Source organism: Cuculus canorus, chromosome 2 (assembly GCF_017976375.1).
Source record: "Cuculus canorus isolate bCucCan1 chromosome 2, bCucCan1.pri, whole genome shotgun sequence".
Classification (NCBI taxonomy): domain Eukaryota; kingdom Metazoa; phylum Chordata; class Aves; order Cuculiformes; family Cuculidae; genus Cuculus; species Cuculus canorus.
In genome coordinates, this window is record NC_071402.1 from 52,096,227 (window position 1) to 52,118,249 (window position 22,023).

Here is a 22,023-nt window from a genome sequence, read left to right on the forward strand (position 1 = left end):
TATAAAATACATGATTGTCTGTTTGATTCGCTGAGAAAAGAAGAAAGATCTGTGGAGTGAAAAGTCCCCCAAAAGACAAGTGTGAGAAAGAAAAGCCCCGGTGATGGTTCTCTATTTCTTGTATCTATTTCAATACCCTTCAGTAGTGAACGTAAGAGATCTAAGCTGTGCACAGCTTCTCAGCATGACAAGGAAAGCTGGCACGAGCTATACCCATTATCACTTCTGTTGCCGTTGTGATAGGGGAGGAGAGCGGGACATGTCCAAGGGCAGCTTCAGTCCTGAAGATAGTCCGTGGCAGGAGAAGCATTGAATTGAGGGGTGGCGGGATTTCCACTGACAGCAGTTACAAGCCGTATACCTTTTCCTTAGAAGGAGAGAGGGGAAAAAAGGGACACTGTGGCCAATGGGAGAATTCTACGGTGCTCAGTAATTTTTATGGCGAGACACCTGGGACCTGAGCCAGCAATACATATTCTGCTAATTCTGGTGTTCCTCAAGTGACAGGGTTAGTCCAAGTGGGGTATGTGCAGGAACAGAGGCACTGGATTACAGACCATCACAGGGAAAGGCTGTGTTGTCATCCTGATGCGGCTCTGACTCATTGTTTACCCATTTTAGGACCTGCTGCTCCTGCGACCTCGCTGGTATCATTTTCTGCTGGACTTACGCGGAAGCCTTTCTCTAGTGATGTTGGCGTGGTTCACTTTAACAAAGTGCTTGTGAATGATGGGGACTATTATAACCCCAGTACAGGTAAGAGCCAAAGAATGGACCCACAGAGATGCCAGATGGGTTACCAATGTTTGATGCCAACTCATGACTTTTAGAGGTATTCAACAAATAAGTCCACCTGAACTAAACAAACAGGGATAAAAGCTTCCTGAGGATGTGGACAGGCACACACTTTGCCACTGCTGGTTTTCCACAACTGCCCAGTAATGCTGAGGTCCAACTCACCACTACCTCTGCTCTGCCAGCACAGATGGTTGTGCTTCTCGCCCCACCTCAGGCCAGCTGAGCCCAGGTAACAGAGGTGAGATTCCTTGCTAACCCACTTCACTGGAGCTCAGCCAGCAGGGTCACCGCAGGGAGAGGAGGGAGGTGATACATCCTGCCTCTCCAATAATGGTGACTGCTGGCTGTCTCCTTCTCAAGAAGGATATTATGCCACTTGCGCATTAGGTGTGCTGTAACTTACTGGGGACGTGCACAGCATGTGGGTGCCTTTCTCCTAGCTCTGAGTCATGTCAGCTGCTTAGGCCAAGGGGTTTCCAAATGTGGACGTGACCTCCTTAATTCCTGAAGAAATGGTGGGCTCTAACACAAAAGCAGCAACCCTTTGCCTTGATGAATTTGGTCAGCTGGTCAGCTGCCCAGGCTGTACGTAGCAGTGGGTGACCAATGTCACTTTACGTTTGTCGTCACGGTTGGAGCACTCCGGTCTCTCCCTTTTGAATAACTCAGAAAAGCTCAGCTTGTCTCTCTTCTGCAGGTATTTTCACATCACCATATGAAGGGCGCTACCTGATCACTGCCGTGCTGGCCCCAGAGAGGGATGAGTACGTAGAAGCAGTGCTGTCTGTCTCCAATGCAAGCGTGGCTCAGCTCCACACAGCTGGGTACAGAAGGGAACTGCTGGAGTACCACAAACCCTACTCTGGGAAACAGACCTGTGGTGGTCCTGGGACATTCCACCTTGTTCTTCACCTCAAAGCTGGAGATGAAGTAAATGTCGTCGTAACAGGAGGCAAGCTGGCCTACACAGACTCTGACGAAATGTACTCTACATTTAGTGGAGTTCTCCTTTATCCTTCTATTTCTCATGTTTAGGTTTACCTTGAAGAGGAACGAAGGGTAAGATATTCAGAAGAAATTAAGTGTAATAAAATTCAAAGCTTTAATATATTCAGTTTATATATTTGATTTCAGCGATGGGTTTATAGGCTATACTGAGACCTTTTCCTTGTCCCCTGTTTCCAGAGGTAGCTACAAAAGATGTGTTTCTGTAGCTAAAGCATCTCCTTCCCAAGGAGCAGCTCAAATACGTTCTCAATAGATACTTCTCCACTGCACTCTTGCTATTCCTTATTAAATTGCCCTTGCAGTCTTCTCCCTAGTTTAACAAATTCTCTCTAGTGTATCAAATGTTTACATCTTTGCTGAAGTTTACAGTTGTGGTCCGCTATGTTCATGTTTTCAGTAAAGCAGGGGCAAGAAAGTGAAGTTGTATTGGACATGGTTGATGACTTCGTAGTCCTTGTGTTATTTAATAATAAGTTGGGTCAAGAACATTCACATAAACAATTTGTTCAATGCAGTTGCTAACCATGGTGGTGCAAAGCAAAATAATACTCATCTGCATCAGTTTCCTTTTTTTCCTTTAAGGGCCAAACTGTGCTAAGAGACGAGTGACTCATTCCAGTCAAGTGGAAGCAGCTGTGCAGGGAGAAACAGACCTTGCCTCAGCTTTTCACTGGGCAGATACAAGTGTAAGGTGCAGTTGCTATGACTGAAAGATTTAGAACAGTTATTGTCAATTGATACAGGAAAAAAAGATGATCAGTTAAGTGTGATGCTCGTGATATTAAAGCTTGCCTCTTGAATAAGCAGGTCAGAAAAGTCTGAATAATCTGTGCTTAGCTAGAAAAAAAATGGTAATTTTGGAAAGTTTAAAAACTTTGAAAAAGTTTGCTTCTGGCACTCCTGCAGAATTTGCATTAGAAAGGAAGATTTCTTCTTTGTTGCACTGTAGAAGGCAAATCAGAGAAAAAACTTTTGGTAAGAGGAGAATAGATTATTAGCCAATACTGTCAAATCCACAAACCAACGAGCTGCACTAAGTCTTTATTTTAGCAGCCTCCTGCGTCTGTGCTTTTGAGTGAGGTTTGTTTTACCTCAGCATCTGTTTATATGGACGAAGCAACTTTATTAGCTTAAACAGATAAATGCATTTGAGGCAATTGGTTTATTTCTCATATGAGCCACTTTTTAGTGAAGGTAACAAAAATGACATTTCGGCTCTGTAGAGTTAGCATTTTGATCTCTCTTGTGGCTAAAAAAAAAAAATCCAGCTGTGCTCCAATGAGATCAGCACTGTTCAGCTGTCACCTTATATAAATCGATCTTTTTAATACTCTGTTCATGATGTGTAGATTTGTATTTAGCTTACTAGTTTGTGCAGTATATTCTCCTTCTTAAAAATCCAGAACAGCTGTTTATAGCCTCAGAACAAACAATTCCTTTAGGTGAAGAAAGAACTCCCCGTGCTGCAAGGAGCACACCATGTGTAGCTGAAGCCCTTCCCATCTGAGGAGGTCAGATGAAGACTTATGCCTTTGTTGCTTAGTTTTGGAATAGATACTCCCTAATAACTCCGTTTCCAGGCGATGAGATGGGACCTTCCCACAACAAACTATCACATCCTGGAAGTTGAGCTGCTTTTGAGAGAAGCAGGCGGAAAAAGCTCACTCTCCACAGAGAAATTCTTAATCAGTCCCTGTGCAGCCAGGATTGCACTGGGGGAGTTGTGAGCACAGGAAGGAAATTATGAGTGGATTTGTAAAGCACCTGGTTTAGACAGATATCTTGGGGCCTGATTTTCAGAAATGACGATGTTACTGATAAGCAGAAGCCAGGATTGGATATATTTTGTAGCAGAAAGGCTCTTTCTGTAAGCGGCTGTTAGTAGGTAGTCAAAGATGTAGAATCAGTTTGCACTTTGCAGCATGATAAGGGAGCCATCCATCTCATTTCTCTGCACATCTGTCTTGACCTGTGCTACAGCACAAGGCATTAGCATGCAGTTAGCAACCGTGCCTTTGTTCAAGGGAGCAGCTTATTTTCATTTGTCCTAAATCAATAGCCCCTTTCTCTCCCATGCCTTTCTAGGTCTGAGAACTGAAGGGACATACAGGAAAGATTATTTTTCCATGTTTTCAAAAAGCCAATTGCATCAACCACTTTTTTATTTTTTTAAAAAAACATAATTTCTTATTATGTACGAAAGCTGGAGAAGCACTGACTGTTCCTTTCAGAATATTTTTCACTCTTCTCAAGAAAGCTGTGTTCTCCAAGAAGTTGGCTCCGGACTATGTATGACTCAAGTATTGCTAGATTATTGTTGCCTGTTCTAAAAATGACTCATGGAAACAAACAAATGAGCTGAGTGCTTAGGGAGACCTAGCTGGCAAACACAACCTTTCTCTCTTTTTCCCCTCCCACCCCCCCTCTAAGTGAGACATTTTCAGGAATCGGTGATGCAAGTTTAGTGCTGCAGTTGCAGAAGTTATATCATCCAATCCTTAACTAGCATCTCTGGTACATTACTCAGTCCAACCCACAAATCTTCACAAGCCCTATTGTGCTAATGGGACAGTACTATCTTCTACCAGAAAGTTTCTCCTTGTACCCAGAATCTGCTGCTGAGACTGTTTGAGCCCTCTTAATGCAGCATAACCGGTATTTGTATACAGGTATAAGGCACTCTGTGAAGTATGTCACAGCAGGACTCAATCCGAGTGGTGTATTTTGAGGACACGTTCTAGAACGTTTACGGATACTCATCCAGCATCTCTAGCAACACAGTGGCTAAAGTTATGACCTTTGACAAGGAACCTCTGTCTTAGATTCCTGCCTTCTTTGAGAGAGATTTGACCCTTAATTTCCACTTCATTGGTAATTGCTGTAATCAGGGTAGGCGGCTCAGTTCCTCCAGTTGGGGTTGTTTTCCTGGAGCTTACAAGGCTTCAGGATTATTCACCCAGCTGTGAAGACCACAGTGCTGTAGTCCCTGAATAGCAAAGGGCGGGGGGAACCTGAGTTCCAGTCTCTGATCCCGTGAGTGCTCAGGTAAAACATTCATTAAAGGAGCAGCTGGAAGAGACCCAAAGCACAGATGCATTTATGGGCCTGCTGAGGGTTTGCTCCATCCAGAACTGCCTGGTTTCAAAGCAAAGAGCCCCTGCTCCAGAATAGCCCGAACCCACTGACTGAGCATTTACGTCTTTGGTGAGAATCAGCAACAGAACAAGGAAATACCAAGGAAAGGAGCATTTCATACTGTTGGTTCATGATTTGACTACCACATCCAAGAGCATCCATGAGCTCAAATAAAAACATCTGTTAACTAAAAAAGCCTTGAAAAAAATCCAGTAGGTGGGAGCTCTAAGGTAGGTACGCTGCCTGTTTCACAGGTCAGAGGGCTACCTTTTAAATCTGCTTTGTAATGCAGTGTATGAGGATTTTGAGTTTCTTAGGCAAAACGGTTTCTATTGTGCCAGGTGTTCCCATTTGACATCAAAACAGGAAGAAAACCAAACCGTACCAGGTGATGCTGTATAGATGTGTGTAGGACAGCACCTTAGCGAGGCATGGTGGTTCCTCAGGGACATCAAAACCTGCAGAATCACTAAGGCAACATCACTTGTGTGACAGGTAAATTCCCACAGCCAGGTCATTAGCAGCAGAACATCTAAAGACGAGCCAGTATTGCCAGCAACCAGAGAAACTGCGCTCTGGCCAAACCTAGAAAGTATATCCTAGATCAGCTATGAGGAAAGGCAACGAAGTGACATAAAAATCAGTCAGATCCCCAGGAAAGCCTGGAGCAAAACAGGAATGGCAATTTCCACCACAAAATGTGTAAAAAAACTACCTCATTATTTTAATTTGCTATTATGACTTTAGAGACAGTGGAGACATCTCTATACTGACCACTCAAAGCAATGAGGATTTTGTGTCGTACTCCACCATGTATCCTTTCAAGGTACGCCAGGTTACTTGCAGTGAATTCGTACAGTTTGGCTGAGAGACTCGAGTCAGCTTGGTGAAGCCAAACAGCCAGTTCAGAATAATAACCAATAGTCAAGGAAATAAGAGAGCAAGCTGTAAATGCAAAGCATAGGAAGGCAACTTGAAACAAAATTCCCCTCACCACCCAATGCAGCTTTAAAATGCACTGAGAATGTGAGGTAAAGGGCTCCCCATCTGCAACCAAGAAATTAAAATCAGAATTGAATTGTTTCCTGAGGATACATCATGCATTTGGAAGTGAGTTTCATCTGCTGGATAAAGTAAGTCTTTATGTTATGGCCCAGTACTGGATACAGATCTGTTTCACTACAAATGCATTTATAGTCTCAGCTTGGAGACCAGAGGAGTAAGCACTCCACTGAGACCGGATCAGCAGGTACACTTTGGCTGCTTGTTGCTCCCAGATAATGGCATAGAGTTCAAATTGTCAGGTCACCAGGAATACTTGAGTCTGTCCCCTGTGGTCACAAGACAGACTTGCATTCGAGCCAGCACCAAACCTCCTGCAATGTACCCTGCAGACTCGAGACAAGATGCAGAAGGGCTCTGCCAGTTCTGTGCATATGGGATACTTCAAAGAACATCTTGTAACATGTTACTACATAAGCAGTTTTTGGCATTTATCCATTTTGCTATCTTGATTGTGAAGAAAGGAACATTACTATAATTTTTCATCAAAGACCAGCATATTTAAACGTATGCTTTACGTGTGCATGTGTATACATATATTCATGGAGAGAGAGAGAAATATCCAGGAACGTGAAAAATGCGTGATGGAAAACAACTGCAGATAAATCTGTCCAAATAAAACGTACCTGTTGTGTGATGTCTTGATGCTCTTTCACTTTCCAGTGAACACAACATCACTGTAAGCCAAAATTTTTGCTCTCCACCAGCTTGCATGTATATTTTAAGTGTTTATTCAGGGCCGAACACTGTTACATAGACTTTGTGGTGCACAGAATTTCTGCCAACACAGTTCTTATCTGTCTCAGTTGCTAATTCAGTGCTCCAATTCTTGGCAGATAGGATAGGATTTCAACTGGAAGGAACCTACAGTGATCATCTAGTCCACCTGCCTAACCACCTCAGGGCTGGCCAAAAGTTGAAGTATGTTTTTAAGGGCACTGTTCAAATGCCTCTTGTACACCTTGGGGGGCATTGACCATCTCTCTAGGAAGTTTCTTCCAGTGTTGGGCCACACTTTTGGTTAAAGAAATGCTTTTTAACATGCATTCTAAACCTCCTCTGGTGCAGCTTTGAACCATTCCCACATGTCCTGTCACTGGATAGCAGTGACATCAGCACCTCCATCTCTACTTCCCCTCCTCAGGAAGCTGTAGAAAGCAATGAGGTTGCCTCTCAGTCTCCTTCTCCCCAGACTAGACAAGCCTAGAGTTCTTAGCCGCTCCTCACAGGGCACGCTTTCCAGCCCTTTCGCCACATTTGTTGCCCTCTTCTGGATGCATTCAAGGACTTTCACATCCTTCTTAAGTTGTGGAGCCCAACACTGCACACAGTGCTCAAACCGATGCTGCTTCAACACTGAATACAGTGGAATAATCACCTCCTGACTAGCTGGTTACGCTGTGCTTGATGCACCCCAGGGTGTCATTTGTCCTCTCGGCTGTGCTCAGGGCACACTGTTGACTCCTATGGAGCCTGCTGCCAACCAGCACCCCCAGATCCCTTTCAGCAGAGCTGCACTCCAGCCACTCGTCTCCTAATTTATACTTCTGTCCAGCATTACTCCACTTCAGCTGCATTTCAACTTGTTAGTTATTGGAGCATTGAGCTATAACTAATCTATCTATATCCCTCTACAAGGCCTCTTGTCTCTCAAGAGAGCCAACATCATCTGCTAGTTTGGTGTCAGCAGCAAACTTGCTAATGGTGCATTCAACTCCTGCGTCCAGATCATTGATAAATTTATCAAATGAAATTGACCCTAGAATTGAACCCCGAGGACCCTGCTGGTGACTGTATGTAGTCCCATTCACCACAACCCCTTGAGCCCTGCCCTTCAGCCAGTTCTAGGCCGAACAGTTCAAGGCTTTGTTGCTTATTCTCACCAGAGCACTTACGGATAAGGTATCATCAGAAGCGGGGAATGTAAGATTTGAGAATATCAGGGTAGGAAGTAGTAGTAAAAGAAGGCAGAGAAAGACTGGAACAACAGAAATTACTATGAAGAAAAGAAGTGCACCAGCTCTCAGTGCTGGGGTAGAGACTGACAGCCACCCAGTCCTTACAGCAGAATTCAGATGAATTCAGACTAGATATGAATGTTTAGTGAAAACGGTATTTATCTGGTGTACTGCCCTACAAGGAACAGCTTTTGTAGCACTCTCCAGGAGGTGGCTTAGCATCACTTGTAATTATCCCAATGCACCGTTAATTGTACCCTGTTTAAAGCATGAATCGTGAAAGCCATTAATGCAAGTCCTCACTCATGTAGCTTAACATTTGCTCTCCCTCTGCACCATGCTGCTTCCACAGCCTTTTGGGTGGGAGGCCCTCCCACCACTTGCCAGCCTGGGGCCCCATTCCCAGCAACCACTTTAGCCATGAAGAAAATCCCCACACAGTGTTACAGCACTGGAGTCTTTCTGCTATTCTGTGCTACAGCTCCCCACAGGATTAGAGGGGCCTTGGGTATCTCCGGTATGGGATAGCAACATCACCATGGCTTTGATTAATTTTTCTAAGGTGAAGGGAGAGGAGAAATAAGCAGTGAGTATCCTTGTGCTTAGAAAAACACGTTGCACAGAAGTAGCCACCCCTGCCAGACAGAAAACCCTGACAAGTCCTTATTATTGAGCCCAACTGTGAAACCGCCTGAAGCTCTAAAGCATCTCTCCCCTTCCTATGCTGCATGCAGGACATCTGCCCAGAAAACCCTTCTGAGCAGCCAGCTGACTCACAGTTCACCACTGGTCTGAAAGCAACTGCAAAAGCGGGAACACACACAAGCTTCCCAATTAAAATGGTGCAGGGTTGCACATACAGCCTCCCAGGTCCCTTGGTGCGCAAACTGCATGGTTTGACTCTAGAACGGTGCCCCTGCACCCACAGGAAAGTGCCCACTCTAGGAAACTGTGATTCTGCTCTCACCACATCCAAGAAGAGAAGGGTGCAGTGCGTGAGCAGAATCACAGGGGAAAGCCACCTGAAACACAGGAGATGATGGAACTCTTTATTAGTAAGCTCTGTGTCTGGGCACAAGTGGAGCCTGTAGGTGCTGGGCGCAGCAACACAAATGACACACTGCACAAGGATCAAAAGGCATTTACACTTTCATGCAGATCCATCATACTTTAACTGTGACTGAAATGGCTGGATTTTCTGAAGTAGGCTGCTTGTTAGTTGCATTTACCAAAGCTAGCAAGGGACTAAGAAAAGTAAGTTTCTACTGAAAGCCGGGGGCCCCTTTTTCACAATAGTCTCACAGTAACTGCCTCGAACAATTTAACAGCTGTCCTGGAAGACAATACTCTGTGCCTTGAAAGGAAAAAGTGAACTTGGATGGAATTAGTGTAAAACTCCAAATTAGGGCAGATTTGCAAGTGCTCCAGCTATGCAGTTGCAAGATTTTCTTCAAAGCAGTTTGTGTATTTAAGTCCTGCATCTGTATCTGATATTCTACAGTATTAATGCATGATAGCTTTTCATTAGTTAAAACTCAATATTGGCGCTGGCACACAATGCAAGTTTGATGACAGTAATTACTTACCAGTTGTATAAATACTCTGAGAAAAGTAAACCGAGTGTGAGAAAGCAAATGTATCCTAGTCCTTAACTTGGATACAACTTGAACTCCATGTAAAATACAAATACATTTTAAATAATCCCACATTAACTAAATTAGCAATACAAGAACAGAATTCCCCAGAACAAAGCAAAGAGATTTTAGTTTTATTGTGATAACATTGTTCTGAACATCAATAAACATTGCACTGAAGTGTGGGTTACTGTACCCAAGTAGTCCAGTCTTAACAAAAACCACTGTATTTTTATGATCACAGATTTGACAATTTTAAACACATTACCTTATTAGTGATTGAGTTGCTTAACAATCAAGTACTCCGCATCTTCAACATAAAAATGAAACAAATGATTGAAGAGAGTTTTCCCACCCTCAAAATAAACCAACATTTCAACTTTCATCTGGAAGTAATTAACACTGTAAAAAAACTCAAAATTTCATTCCGTTCACCAGATTTTAACTTTGGAAACTAAAGCTTCTTCAGGCAAAAGTGACACTTTAAAGGCATCTCAAATTCACTATACCTTTTCATTATGAATTTGCATTACGGTCATTTAGACAACTCTCATTCATCCATATGATGGCATTTTCAGAAGACTTGCATGAAATATTAACATGAAATCTCATCTCCTTTGTCTTTACCATAAGCAGACTCAAGAGTTTGCTTCAGAAGTTCCATAATGGAGTTGACACAAGTGTTAAAACTTTTCCAGTTGAAAACAAAAGTTTAGGAGGATACCAATGACAAGAAGCTTAAGATACATGAGCCAAGACTGCACATGCAATTGTATACTGTTAGGGATGAACACCCAACCTTTTGAAGTACAAACATGCTCAGTACAGTAAAAAAAAAAATCCAGAAATGTGCACCACTTAAATTACTGATCGCTAAATCATTATAGAAATGGGAAATGTCCAAGTCACTAACAAGTTTTGAATTGCAACGTTCCGCCTTTATTCCCAGATAGGTATCAATGACTCAGCCTTTGACATGGTTCCAATGCTAAGAGGATCTGCATCTTCAACAACACAGTCTTAACAGGGGTGCGCATATGCCTACAGACACACACACTTAGAAGTTCCTCTTTCACAGAAAGAATGATTTAGCTTGTGCTAATTTTAAATAAATATAGCACAAATTGTTCTCAAACATTAGTTTCAGGCCACATCTCTTAACTAAGGTAAGAAAAGACAGGCTAACGTATAATTCTTATTTAACCCACTTCATATTAATATTGCAGCACAAGCCTACAGTTTGATAGTACCGAGATGTCTTTTCTAGAGTCAGTAAAGTGCCCAGCAGTCCAAATTATAATGGTACGTAATGTGGTGCCCCTCATAATATTCTGCCCCTAAACAGGGTCAACAATCTGAAAAGCTTCAAATACAAGCCAGATTTAGAAAAACAAACCACCACCACTACCCTACTCATATCAGAAATTTTCAAGAACAATTTTACATTTTGTTGAAAAACAAATATCAAAACTATAGCTGTTACAGAGAAAAAAAAAATCGAAGTTTTTAACTAAGCAACTTTTTGGACATCCCTATAATGCAGAATAACAGGTCTCCAGAATGAGGCCCTCTCTACAACCACACAACCCCCATATCTATACCAGCTTAAATTATATGCATTTGGAGATACACCTGGTACTCAATTTTCCACAATGTTCATTTACTGAAGTCCTCACCTTAAAATCCACAGCTTATCTTTATGATAAACTGAAAAAGATGAATAGAACTGAAGAGAAAAAAATTTACTGAGAAACAAAAAAAATCAACCAAGAAAGATACAGCCAAATCTTGGTAACACTCTGTCCAATTCAGAAACCCACCCCAGTTCCATGGAATGATTTTATTTTTAGAAAACCTGCGTAATACCAGGACCACCAAGAATAAGTTAAGCATGGCAAAGAAAATTTTGATATCCACAAAGGACTGTTTTAGGAGAGGCAGCTTCACTCCTTTTATGTAAAATAGAATCTTTAGATAGACTATTTCATCTTGTAATTAAAATAATTTGTTAGGTTGGATTCTTATTTATTTAAAGTATTTAATGGATTTAGTTCAAATCTCATTGATATTCAAAGCACTTGGTGATCATGAAAGTGTCAGTTTCTAATGAAAGCTATGGAATAAAAGGTAAGCAAAGGAAAAAAAATTATGTTTATAAGCTTCTAACAGGAAAAAAAATAGAAAAAAAGCAGTAAGAGCAAAATATCCTTTGAGATGAATCCTGTGAAATCCACTTGAACAGAGTGGATTAGTGACAGGACCAAGAATTTGCTGGAACAGTCACAGCAAGTATTGTTGTTACTGTACAAAAACAAGGATGCCTTTCAATTCACTTACATGGATGGTACATTATGACAGATAGGTATGTTTTCTTTCCCAATGTCAACTCCTGTTTTGAAAGATAGGTTCCATGTTGATTTTGCTTGCCCCCACTCATTATTTAATGTTGTATAAACACAGGAATACACTAGTTTTAACAGGGGCAAAAAAGTGATTTCATTTATACAGCAATTACCCCTCCCAAGCAGTTTGACAATTGTCTGGCATTTGCAGGCATTACATCAGAACTGTGGGTTAAGACTACTTAGCCTGATAAAGAAAAATATTCCTGGGGGTGGCAGCGGGGGAATAGAGGAAGGAGCGTAAAGTCCTCTAAATGTACTTTTTTGCTGGTAGGAAAAAAGAAGCTCCTTTCCTACATTCAGCCCAAGTAAGCTAAAGCAGAAGGGTCTCCTCAAGCTGTCTCTGAGAAGAGCAGCTCTGGTGCAGGCACGGCAGCAAGCAGCCATACAAACGTTATCAAAAGATCACTCTTACCTCCCTGGTCCCACGGGGAGCTGTGTAAGGTGTGTATAGAGGAGAGCTCACCCTGGAGCCTCATGGAAATTCTGGCCAGTCCCTGGAAGAAACTTTAGTGCATGGCTCCAGGAACTTGCTTAAGGAGTGACAGAAAAGACTGTGCCCACAAAGTCCAGGACTGATGTTCAAGTGACTGATGTTTAAATGATGTTTTAAACGACTGCAGTCCTTAAGACCTCTGGGCTGGTGGAATGATACATTCTTACCATAGATTTGTCCAAAGGAGGTTAAATGCACTAACTCAACTTAAAAAGAAGAACTACCATTGCCTTCAAGTATTTTTGGAGAAAGAAATATTAGCTGCTTTTACAGTGGATAAACACCAGACTTGGAATGCAGTTTGTTCACAGGCTCTGATCTGAACCTGAAGAATGACCAGCATGAAGTTTATGAATAACCTAAACTGTAAAAAAAAAAAAACAAAAAAACCAAAAAAAAAGTGTTTTATTCTGCTCTGCAGCATTTAACCATTCTCAAACCTGGAATCTCACTATTAAGCTGCATTTCCTCACAGCTACTGAAAACCTGCAATACAGAATTCTGGAAAGACCTGCAGTAGACAATTAAAAAATTAAATACATATTCTTTTTAGTATTACAATTCCCTGAATATAATCTGTACATTTTACTGGCCTACACAGCATACACTCAAATATGCATCATCTCTGTGTTGAAAAAGTAAATAAAAATGCCAGCTCCTCAACTCCTACAGAAATGTTCAAGGTTTTTCTTGATGAAAATTAAGCATGACATAGTGCAGCCTGAAAACAACAGAAGCCATGTGAGTATCTGAAGACAACTTTCATTTTAACAAGCTTGTGAAAGAGTTTAAAGATTGCATGTAAAAAAACAGTAGTAAGTAGAGTTACTTTGAGCATGAATTGTACAAGCAGAGTCTTGTACATGTGACAAAAGGCATATTTACATTTAAAAGAGAGATTGTATGTCTTCAGAGTCTGTCAGGCTAGTAATGTCTACACATTTTCCGTATTTTAGCTGAGAAAGAGCAGACTGGTCTTAGGTTCTGGCTCATTTAAAAGATAGCCTACATGCCCATCTGAACATTAGACCACATTTTTCATTAATAGATCTGACACACTATTTGGCAGTTTCCATACACTTTTTGGCTTCATTTTAGAAAATCTACTATTAAGACTAATAAAAAAAATAAATCTATGTTTACAATAAGGTCTGTATTGACGAAAATGCAAAGTCAGTTTACCTCAACATTTAGTTGCCCTAAAGCACTTGGGTACCATGAACATCAATGACAGGCCAATCTCAAGTGCCTTAGAACAGGTATATAAAGACAAGCAATAAAGAAACAAACAAACAGAGAAAAATACCTCCATCTCCCCAAAAAATAAACAGTAGCTTTGCATTTTACTTATTTTAAACCAACAGAGTTAAAGTGATTTCCTTAGTAAGACTTACGGTACCAGTATATAAATTAGCATCTTCGTTAAGGAAGCTCTTCACATTTAAACTGAAGTTGAGTAGCTGAATATGAAATTCCATCTCTAGGCGAGAAGTACTTTTCAGGCCAGGTCGTCCATGTTAAGGTCAGGAAGAGGCTCTCTCCAATAGCAAAAAGAGCTGAATTCTGGGCATGGAAATGCAGAACTCTGTTCTTTATTAAGCAATGGGAACACATGTTCCACAAGCTCACTTAGTCTGTAATACCTAAAAAAAAAAAAAAAAAAGGATAGATCATTATTTAAAAGTCTAGTAAGTGTTCCACTGCAGCCAAAAAGGAGCTTTAGAAGTCTAGACCAGAAAGCTATCGTCAAATGAGGCTGAAGCAATCTTCAATTTTATTTTGCCAGTTTACTTATCAAAAAGAAAAGTTTCAGTCAAGTATCCAAAGCTTTAAACCTCTGGCAAATAAGAATTTCACGTGTTGTATGTAATAGGAGATCAAATCATCGTTGTCATGAATTCAATTCTTTTGTAATCTCATTCCTAAATACCTTCTTTAGCTAAAATAACAAAAATGATCTTACGAAGATTTGTTTCCCTTAGTCCGTTCTTGGATCAGTTCACCCTTTGGATTCACAGTAAATATTCTGCAGTCTGGAACTCCCACTTGCATGTAAGCATACACATCCTGCAAAAAGCATGAACAAAAGCACATGCTTCAACATTTCCTTATTGACTATGATACAACAAATAATTTATTGAAGGAACGAGAAAAGTTGATCCAAAAAGGGTACAGTAAAACTGCCCCTTAAAAAAGTCCCCCTAAACAGCAGCTAAAAACCAAAACAACAAAACCCAAAAACCACACACATACTGTAAAAAACCATGCCTCCCACTTCCCATATGCCTTACTCCTGTTTGCAAGCACGGGACCACGAACCCCCACAAAATCTACACCACATAATACCATTCTTTGTAACAATATTTCTCTTACGATACCGTCTCTCTCTCTCTCTCCCCCTACCTCAATTATGATAACATTGCGTTGCAGAGAAAATACAGGATCCATATGATAGGAAAAAAGGATTCAAGACTGAGGAGCACTGAATTAATACCTTTTGATTATAAAGCGGTCCAAAATACTGAGAAGCAACATGGAAAGGTGGCAAATATTTCATAAAATCCTGAGGATACTAACACATCTCTGTAACCCTTCTGATATAAGCAATTCTAGCAGCTTTTATTTAAGGAACATACACAAGGGTTTTCCTGACCAAGCCCATAAAAGCAGCAGTGTCTCATTGCCTTATTCAAATTTAAGCAGACAAAAAAAGAAACACGTATTTCTCTTGCTTCTGAAGTACTGCATGCATTTTAACCCTTCAATTAGAAAGGGAAAGACTTACATTGGGCCTGTTTCCAAAAGCAGCATAGAAAGGCTGTTTACTGGGAGCAAACAAATTCTTGATATCATTCAAACATTCGATTTTGAACTTTTCAGGCTTCTTTTCTATTACTTCCCTAAAATAAAATTTCAACAGTCAAATTCTAAACCGTGATTTGGTAGAGGGCATCCTCCTTCCCCCCTTTATCTGATATTTATATTCTTATTGCTTCTTTTTGCTACCGTTGGTAGTTATATAGACATTGGTCAGTAGTTTTCCAGGAATGATACAAGAGAGAATAAAACAATATAACATTCACTGTTTTCCATCCTCCACAGTAAAATACCAGGTGAATAACCTGTGTGTAGGATAAGTAAATAGGATGAAATTCCCAGCCGTGAATGCATCTATGAACTGCTTTTATTGTAGATGACTATCTGAATCAGAAGACATAATCAAGTATACGCAAGCTTGTTAAATTGATGTCTCTGACAAAAGCGTGTAGAAGGTCTATTAGTGATCTTAACGGAAGTTGCTGTCATCGCAAGCCATGACTCAGTTCTTTTTACTAAAACCAAGCAAAACAAAAAAGACTTCTCTACCATTAGCTTTTCCTATCTTGAACATGTAGACTATGGCTGGTTCGAAAGATCAGCAAAGCTGAACCACAGTTAAACTGCATACTGCTTTTTAAGTAGTCATACATGGAGTAGTCCCAATACTGGATGATCATATAGTATGACAGTCTATATTCCCCGGTTTGTTTTCTTTTCCCTCTATCTTGCACAGTAGCACTGCATTAAAATTCTTGTGGCTATACTTGAAAAGACACTTGTACTGATATAAACAGAACCTAATAGTAATCAGTTATGGACTAGAAGGATGAAGAAAAGGAAAAGCAAGCTGCTCTACGACTGATATTTTGTGTTTTGTAACCACTCCTAACATGCTCACAGAAACTGAATTATACAAAAAGTGAAATTCAGACAGAACAAATAGCTTATAAATGATCACTATAGGAACATCAAGTCTCAGTAGCAAATCTAGCACAAGGTGGAATGTTTGGTTATAGCTGTAATGGTCAGCATGCCAAATTCTCTGATATGAGGGGATGGATGTGTGAAATCCCACATGCTCACCTATGAAAGGCAGAAAACAAACTGCTGGGGGACAACATGAGAGGGCCCCTGGGAAGAATCGTTCCTTTGTCATTCACCCAATGGAGGTATCCTCTGGTCATATCTGCCATCCCGATGGCACGGGCAGAACAGTACAGAAACTTGTAGCCATTTCTAGAAAAGAATTATCAACTTAGTTCCCATTCCTGCTGAAGAGTTTCTTTGCAAACGTAAGCATACAGTTATAGCAATGTCCGGAGGCACCAGTTCAGGTATTGACTCATTGCAGTGCTCTGCGCACACACAAGTAAAAGACTGTTGCACTTCTAAAAAAATCTGCAGGGAATACAGTAGTTTGAATACATGACTCAAAACTGAGGAACAGGAAATACATAAAGAATGGGGATGGTAACACTCTGATGATTCAAATTATAACACTCTTGATTCAAATTATAATTCCAGAACTAGTCTTCTACTGTGCACTGAATAACCTCAACTTTGTTTTGTATCTCCTGTGGACTGCAAGGGGCTACAGACAAAATTTACCTCTATGTAAGAGAGCAAAGGTCAACAAAAGATTCCAAGACACCAAAGACTGTCAGTGAAGAAAGACTATTAAACTTTAAAACAAAGATAAAAGTTGATCATCTTGCGATTCTCAGTAGCAAGTATTGTCTCTGTCATCACTATATTTTCGGAAAGTAGTTTGCTAAACAAGGGACAAAATATGAAAGGAGAGGAAAACATGCAAGTTTATTCTGCCCAAAGTTACTGGACATAAATATTATAAGGCTATACACCTCTCAGATGAACGGTACATTTATAAAGGTGTAGTTCACACCACTTTTGAACTGAGCAAACACCTCACCACTGCTGCAAGGGGGAAATGATCTTTCCTCTCCTTCCTCCCCTCCTGTAGTCATGTGAACTGCTTCAACAGGTTCTTGCAGACTGCAAGGTGAGCATGTTCAGCTGACCAGCCCAGAGAGGGGAAACTGCTGTTTTACTGAATCACTTCTCTACTGCATCACTGAACTGCATCACTGAACTGCATCAGCTTATGTAGGAAGCACAAAGTGACAGAAAACCTGGGCCAGCCCACCAACCTTCCCATTTTGGCAGCAGCAAGTTGTTTTTTTTCAGAACATGAAATCTATCTTAAGGACTATTCACTTGAACTCAGTTGCAAGCACATTAAAACACAATGCATTGGAAGGACACTATTTAGGTTTGAATTTGGACTGTACCATGTTTGTAATGGGCTTTGTGATCAACCTGAGCTGGTGGGGGCAGACATGACTGAGCAATTAGTGCTATTATGATGCTCTTCTCTAGTAACAACAATATTAAATACTTTTTTGAAACTAAAATTCAGAATCAAACATTTGAGAGTGGAGCTAGTAAAAGTGGTGTTTTCTGTTCCTGTAAACACATACATCTGGGGAAGGAACTTAGCTGTCTTTGTGAATGACAGAAGTAACTCACTTTCCAACATTTAGACCAAAAAATCATAACAAATTGCCTAATTATTAACCACAATCTAATTATCTGCCCATCAATAGCCAAATTCCAGAAAACCCAAGTTGCTGCCTAGATTACATACTCACTCATTTATGGAATGATAGAGTTTTGCAATGCCCTGATGAGTCCAGTCCTTGCCAAACTGAGGAAGGATCTGTCCCAAAGCATCAGACCTGAAAGCAAAATCAGAGGTAGCTGATACTAAGTATATCAGTTTTGTTAAGGACAACCACTAATGAACATAAAATTTATGAATATTTATAGAAATATCTCTGCAGAGGGTTCTAATTATTTCAAAAGAAAATAAGTAACTACTCCAGACAGAGCAACTAGTGGGGCCATACAGCACATGGTGGTTTCCAGGTTAACTTATGGCTGCTAAACATGCAGTCATCTAACTGAAAGGGTAGCAGTCATACAATAAACATCACCTCTGCGTTATTCTTTTAAAAACGACATTTTCTAGTTTGCTGTAAATGCAAATACAAATTAAGATCAAAGGAACAAGCTTTTCATGACTGTTAGCGAACATCCCTTAAAGGAATTTAGAAGACAACTATTTTCTTATTTTGAAAAGCAGAATAAGATCAATAAAGCAAGATAAAAGTATCAAAGAAAAGGAAAAAAAACCCAGTGATACTTACTTGGTTATTGTTCCATCAATGTCTGATATGATGATTTTGTCATTCCAGTTCCAGAGGTATATTGTTCCTGCACAACGACAAGTCCCTTGATACTGGGTTGTGATACTAAACACAACATCATTAGGGCCATCTCTGAGCTTCAACTTTGCCTTTAGAATAAATAAGAATAATTGAAAAATATAAGTTGCCCTTACTATAAAATTTTCAGAATTATGAACAAGCTATAGAAAATGGCTTGTATATTCTTCCTCATCTATTTCGATTAACTCATCAAAAAGTGAACCACTGTTTAACACTAGCACGGTTTTGCTTGCAAAGTCTGTTTTGCAGTCCGGGTAATGTTTTTGTCCATAGCTCCTATATCTGCATACAGCAGCACTAACTGCACTAGTAGTAAGACACTTAACTCTCAGCTACTTTAATTCTTGCTGTAATAGTAGACTTACGCTACCAGCGAACAGTGAGTTTCGTTTCATATAGTATAAAACAGTATTTTCTACTTAGTGGATGCTTTCCTTAAAATGCTTCCGTGATGAAGACCACATATTTAGACGGTAGCAGAACTAACCTGTAAGTCAGAATGCCATGTAAACTGCATACCTATTTAGTGTATGGTACTAGACTGTTAAGATCCCAGGATATCCAAACTGCAGAAGCCACCAATGTCATTTTTTTAGCAAAATATTAATGTAGAAGTTTAATTATAGAACTTTGTAAGATTTTTTTTTTAATTCAAACAGATTCTTAAAAAATGCAACAACAACAAAAAAAATCCCTGCAGCTGCTCACACCAGCACTAGAAAGGAATAAAGTATTTTCTAAGTTTTAAATTTCCCCATTCCTTTTTCCAACTAGCAAGTAATCCAAAAATAATTTTTTACTTTGTGAAATGTACTTGCATGTGGTTTCTAAAAAGCAAAAAAAATGCAACTTTTAAAATCAAGCAGAGTGGCATTCTGAAGCTCCCTATGTACAAGAAAGGCATGCCACTTACTATTTGGTCCGAAGACAGTCTAAGAGACTTCTTATAAGATGTAATGCTCCCATGGGTTGGATGCTCTACTGCGGCAGAATCTATTTTCAGGGATTCCTTCAATTCCTGTGATGCTTCATCACTGGAAGAATCATCTTCTGGTGGTCTAGCATGACATTAACCAGAATAAATATAAGCTACGGAAAATCCTTCTTTAATGGTGTGATTCTTATGCAAGAGTAATTTCTGCTTATGTTGAGGATTTGCTACTAGTCTGACAGTGTGGATTAACAAAGTCCATCATCTAGTGAATGCCCAGATAAAGCTAGTAGATGCTAATAAGCAAACAAGACTGGTAACACACGCTAGTATTGGCAGAGCTCTAAATATTCCTATTACTAGATGGCTCCACACACGATCAGTTTAGTAAAGAGACAGTGTCAAGCGATCTCTAGTACTGTGTTGATGAATTAGGTAAACTGTACATGAAAAGGGACACTGAATGAGTTAACAGTGCTTCGTTTCTTAAAAAAGCTGCCACAGCTACTATGTAATTTAAACTGTGGTTAAAAGCCAAGAGTACCTCACCTTTTAAGGTTATTCAGACTTATTTCTCTGCTGATTAGAGATTTCAAGATTAAAAGCAGCGTTTAATTTCTCTGAAGTTCTCAATCACAATATATTTAGTTTCTTAAATCTTTAAGACACCAACGACATGTACAAGTATCTTCCTAAAGTCATGGGAGACTTCACACATGCATAATAAGTTACCTACACTAGGCTAGTTTTGTGCTAAATTCTGCTGGTTTTCAACCACAAGCTTGGGCAATTTGTGCACTGTAATTAAAACTATTTTATTGTTTCAATTATTTAATGTTACAAAAAATGCACCTGGTTTAAATTATCCATATTATCCAACTAAATTATCCACAAATTATCCAATTATCCAATATTAGGCTTTCACAAAAAACCCAAAAAATAATGACAAAAGAATCTCAGAAACAACATCACTAGCCCATTGATAAAGGTTAACATGCCTTTGTTGTTCTGTCAGTTATGTTACCAACTTTAAAAGTAAACACAATAGGATTTAGGATAAATAACTGTAATATAAATAACCGTAATGTACTTGTAGTTTCTACAACGTTTGCTGCCATATTATTTTGCCAAATTGTTTGCCAAACACATCTGGTTCCTCTTCAGTAGCTTAGAGGAAAATGTTTCTTCCCACAGTAAATTCCTACTAATTCTTCATGCAAAAAAAAAAAAAAAAAAGAAAAAAGAAAAATAGACACTAATCAGTCCACAAAATAGTCTTCAGACAGGAACACACCTACTATTAACTTGCTCTTTTATTGTTGCTGGCAGTTCATTTGCTCTTTGCGTCTCAGTTTTCCCCTCTTTTGCCTCTGGTATCTAAAGCAACAGGATAATAAAAAACACATTGACATTTTAAGCATTTTAAACTGATCCGAGTGAATGCATAGTTCAGAGTTAAGCAAACAGCTATCAATATAGTACATAAAAATATATAAAGCCTTAGAATCCTTCATTTGGTAAATTATTTAACAAAAGGATGCTTCTGAATAAATGATCCGTTAAAGCTTTTTATCATTTAGTAGTTGAGAACTACTAGCTTAACATGATAAATTTAGCTTTAAACCTCTAAGCTTGTAAAATTCACTTTTTTTGAGGGGAAAGTACATTTAAGGCACATACTCAAGGTTTAGAAAGCTTAAATTAGTCTAAAGTGGGGTGCCTCAGCATAACATCCATTATGCAGCACAACACCTACTTATTTGTGCATATGTTTCTAAAACATTACTGATGTGACTGAAAGGTAGCTCTGACAAGTGCTTATGGCTTAGATCATAGAATCACAGAATCACCAGGTTGGAAAGAATTTTAAGAATAACGTGCAACAGATGAATACTATAATTTTTCTTAAAACAAAGAGTAAGAAGAAATAAAGATGTTCTGCTTAAGAATACACCGAAGCAGCTACAGCTACTGCAACACTGACTAGCCCTCAGCTGGCAATCGGTGACACAGCACTACATGAGCAGTGTCCTGAGGCACTTCTGACAGATTACATTCTTTTTTTGATTTAACGGCTAAGGAGGAGGGGGAGGGGGGAATCAAAATAGGTCTCACTTACCTGTTTAGTCATGCTTTCTCTCTTGCGCCAGAACCACCACCTGCCAGACTTCTTTGGCATCTTTTCTTTGACCCAAGACTCAACAGTAGCCTGAAAAAATAGGCATGTTTTTAATGTGTATAGAAAGAGATCGTCATCTGTCACTACATACAAAATCTTTATAAAAGTATAGATGTATTGATTTACCTTGGGCAAACTCTTCTGAAACACCTGCAAACTCAGAATCATTGGAGCAGCCAGTGCCCAGTTGTAGTACCTGTTTTAAAACATGTTATTGATAAAATATTAGAAAACCTGACTAGAGACAAATAAGTATCAGTGTGCAAACTGTCCTTTTGTTGATGAAAATAAG

The 22,023-nt window shown here is 39.7% G+C and overlaps 2 protein-coding genes across 5 annotated transcripts in view; one reads left to right on the forward strand and one right to left on the reverse strand.

Moving 5' to 3' along the window:
• EMILIN2 (elastin microfibril interfacer 2) overlaps positions 1 to 4,979 on the forward strand; it is a 37,823-nt gene extending 32,844 nt beyond the window's left edge. Inside the window, exons 7-8 of the mRNA XM_009567963.2 lie at positions 622 to 756; positions 1,496 to 4,979. Of these exons, the coding sequence (XP_009566258.2) occupies positions 622 to 756; positions 1,496 to 1,833 (473 nt within the window). The 3' untranslated portion in view covers positions 1,834 to 4,979. The remainder of the gene's footprint in view (positions 1 to 621; positions 757 to 1,495) is intronic.
• Positions 4,980 to 11,871: 6,892 nt separating this feature from the next.
• LPIN2 (lipin 2) overlaps positions 11,872 to 22,023 on the reverse strand; it is a 40,869-nt gene continuing 30,717 nt past the window's right edge. For 3 of the 4 annotated variants that reach the window (XM_054057407.1, XM_054057408.1, XM_009567964.2), the window contains exons 11-20: positions 21,858 to 21,927; positions 21,672 to 21,761; positions 20,847 to 20,929; positions 19,535 to 19,679; positions 18,541 to 18,689; positions 17,983 to 18,069; positions 16,397 to 16,549; positions 15,279 to 15,393; positions 14,457 to 14,560; positions 11,872 to 14,136 (exon numbers count right to left, since the gene is read on the reverse strand). In XM_054057407.1, coding sequence (XP_053913382.1) covers positions 13,992 to 14,136; positions 14,457 to 14,560; positions 15,279 to 15,393; positions 16,397 to 16,549; positions 17,983 to 18,069; positions 18,541 to 18,689; positions 19,535 to 19,679; positions 20,847 to 20,929; positions 21,672 to 21,761; positions 21,858 to 21,927 — 1,141 coding nt within the window. In that variant the 3' untranslated portion in view covers positions 11,872 to 13,991. The remainder of the gene's footprint in view (positions 14,137 to 14,456; positions 14,561 to 15,278; positions 15,394 to 16,396; positions 16,550 to 17,982; positions 18,070 to 18,540; positions 18,690 to 19,534; positions 19,680 to 20,846; positions 20,930 to 21,671; positions 21,762 to 21,857; positions 21,928 to 22,023) is intronic. The other variant, XR_008448386.1, reaches the window with a different exon arrangement.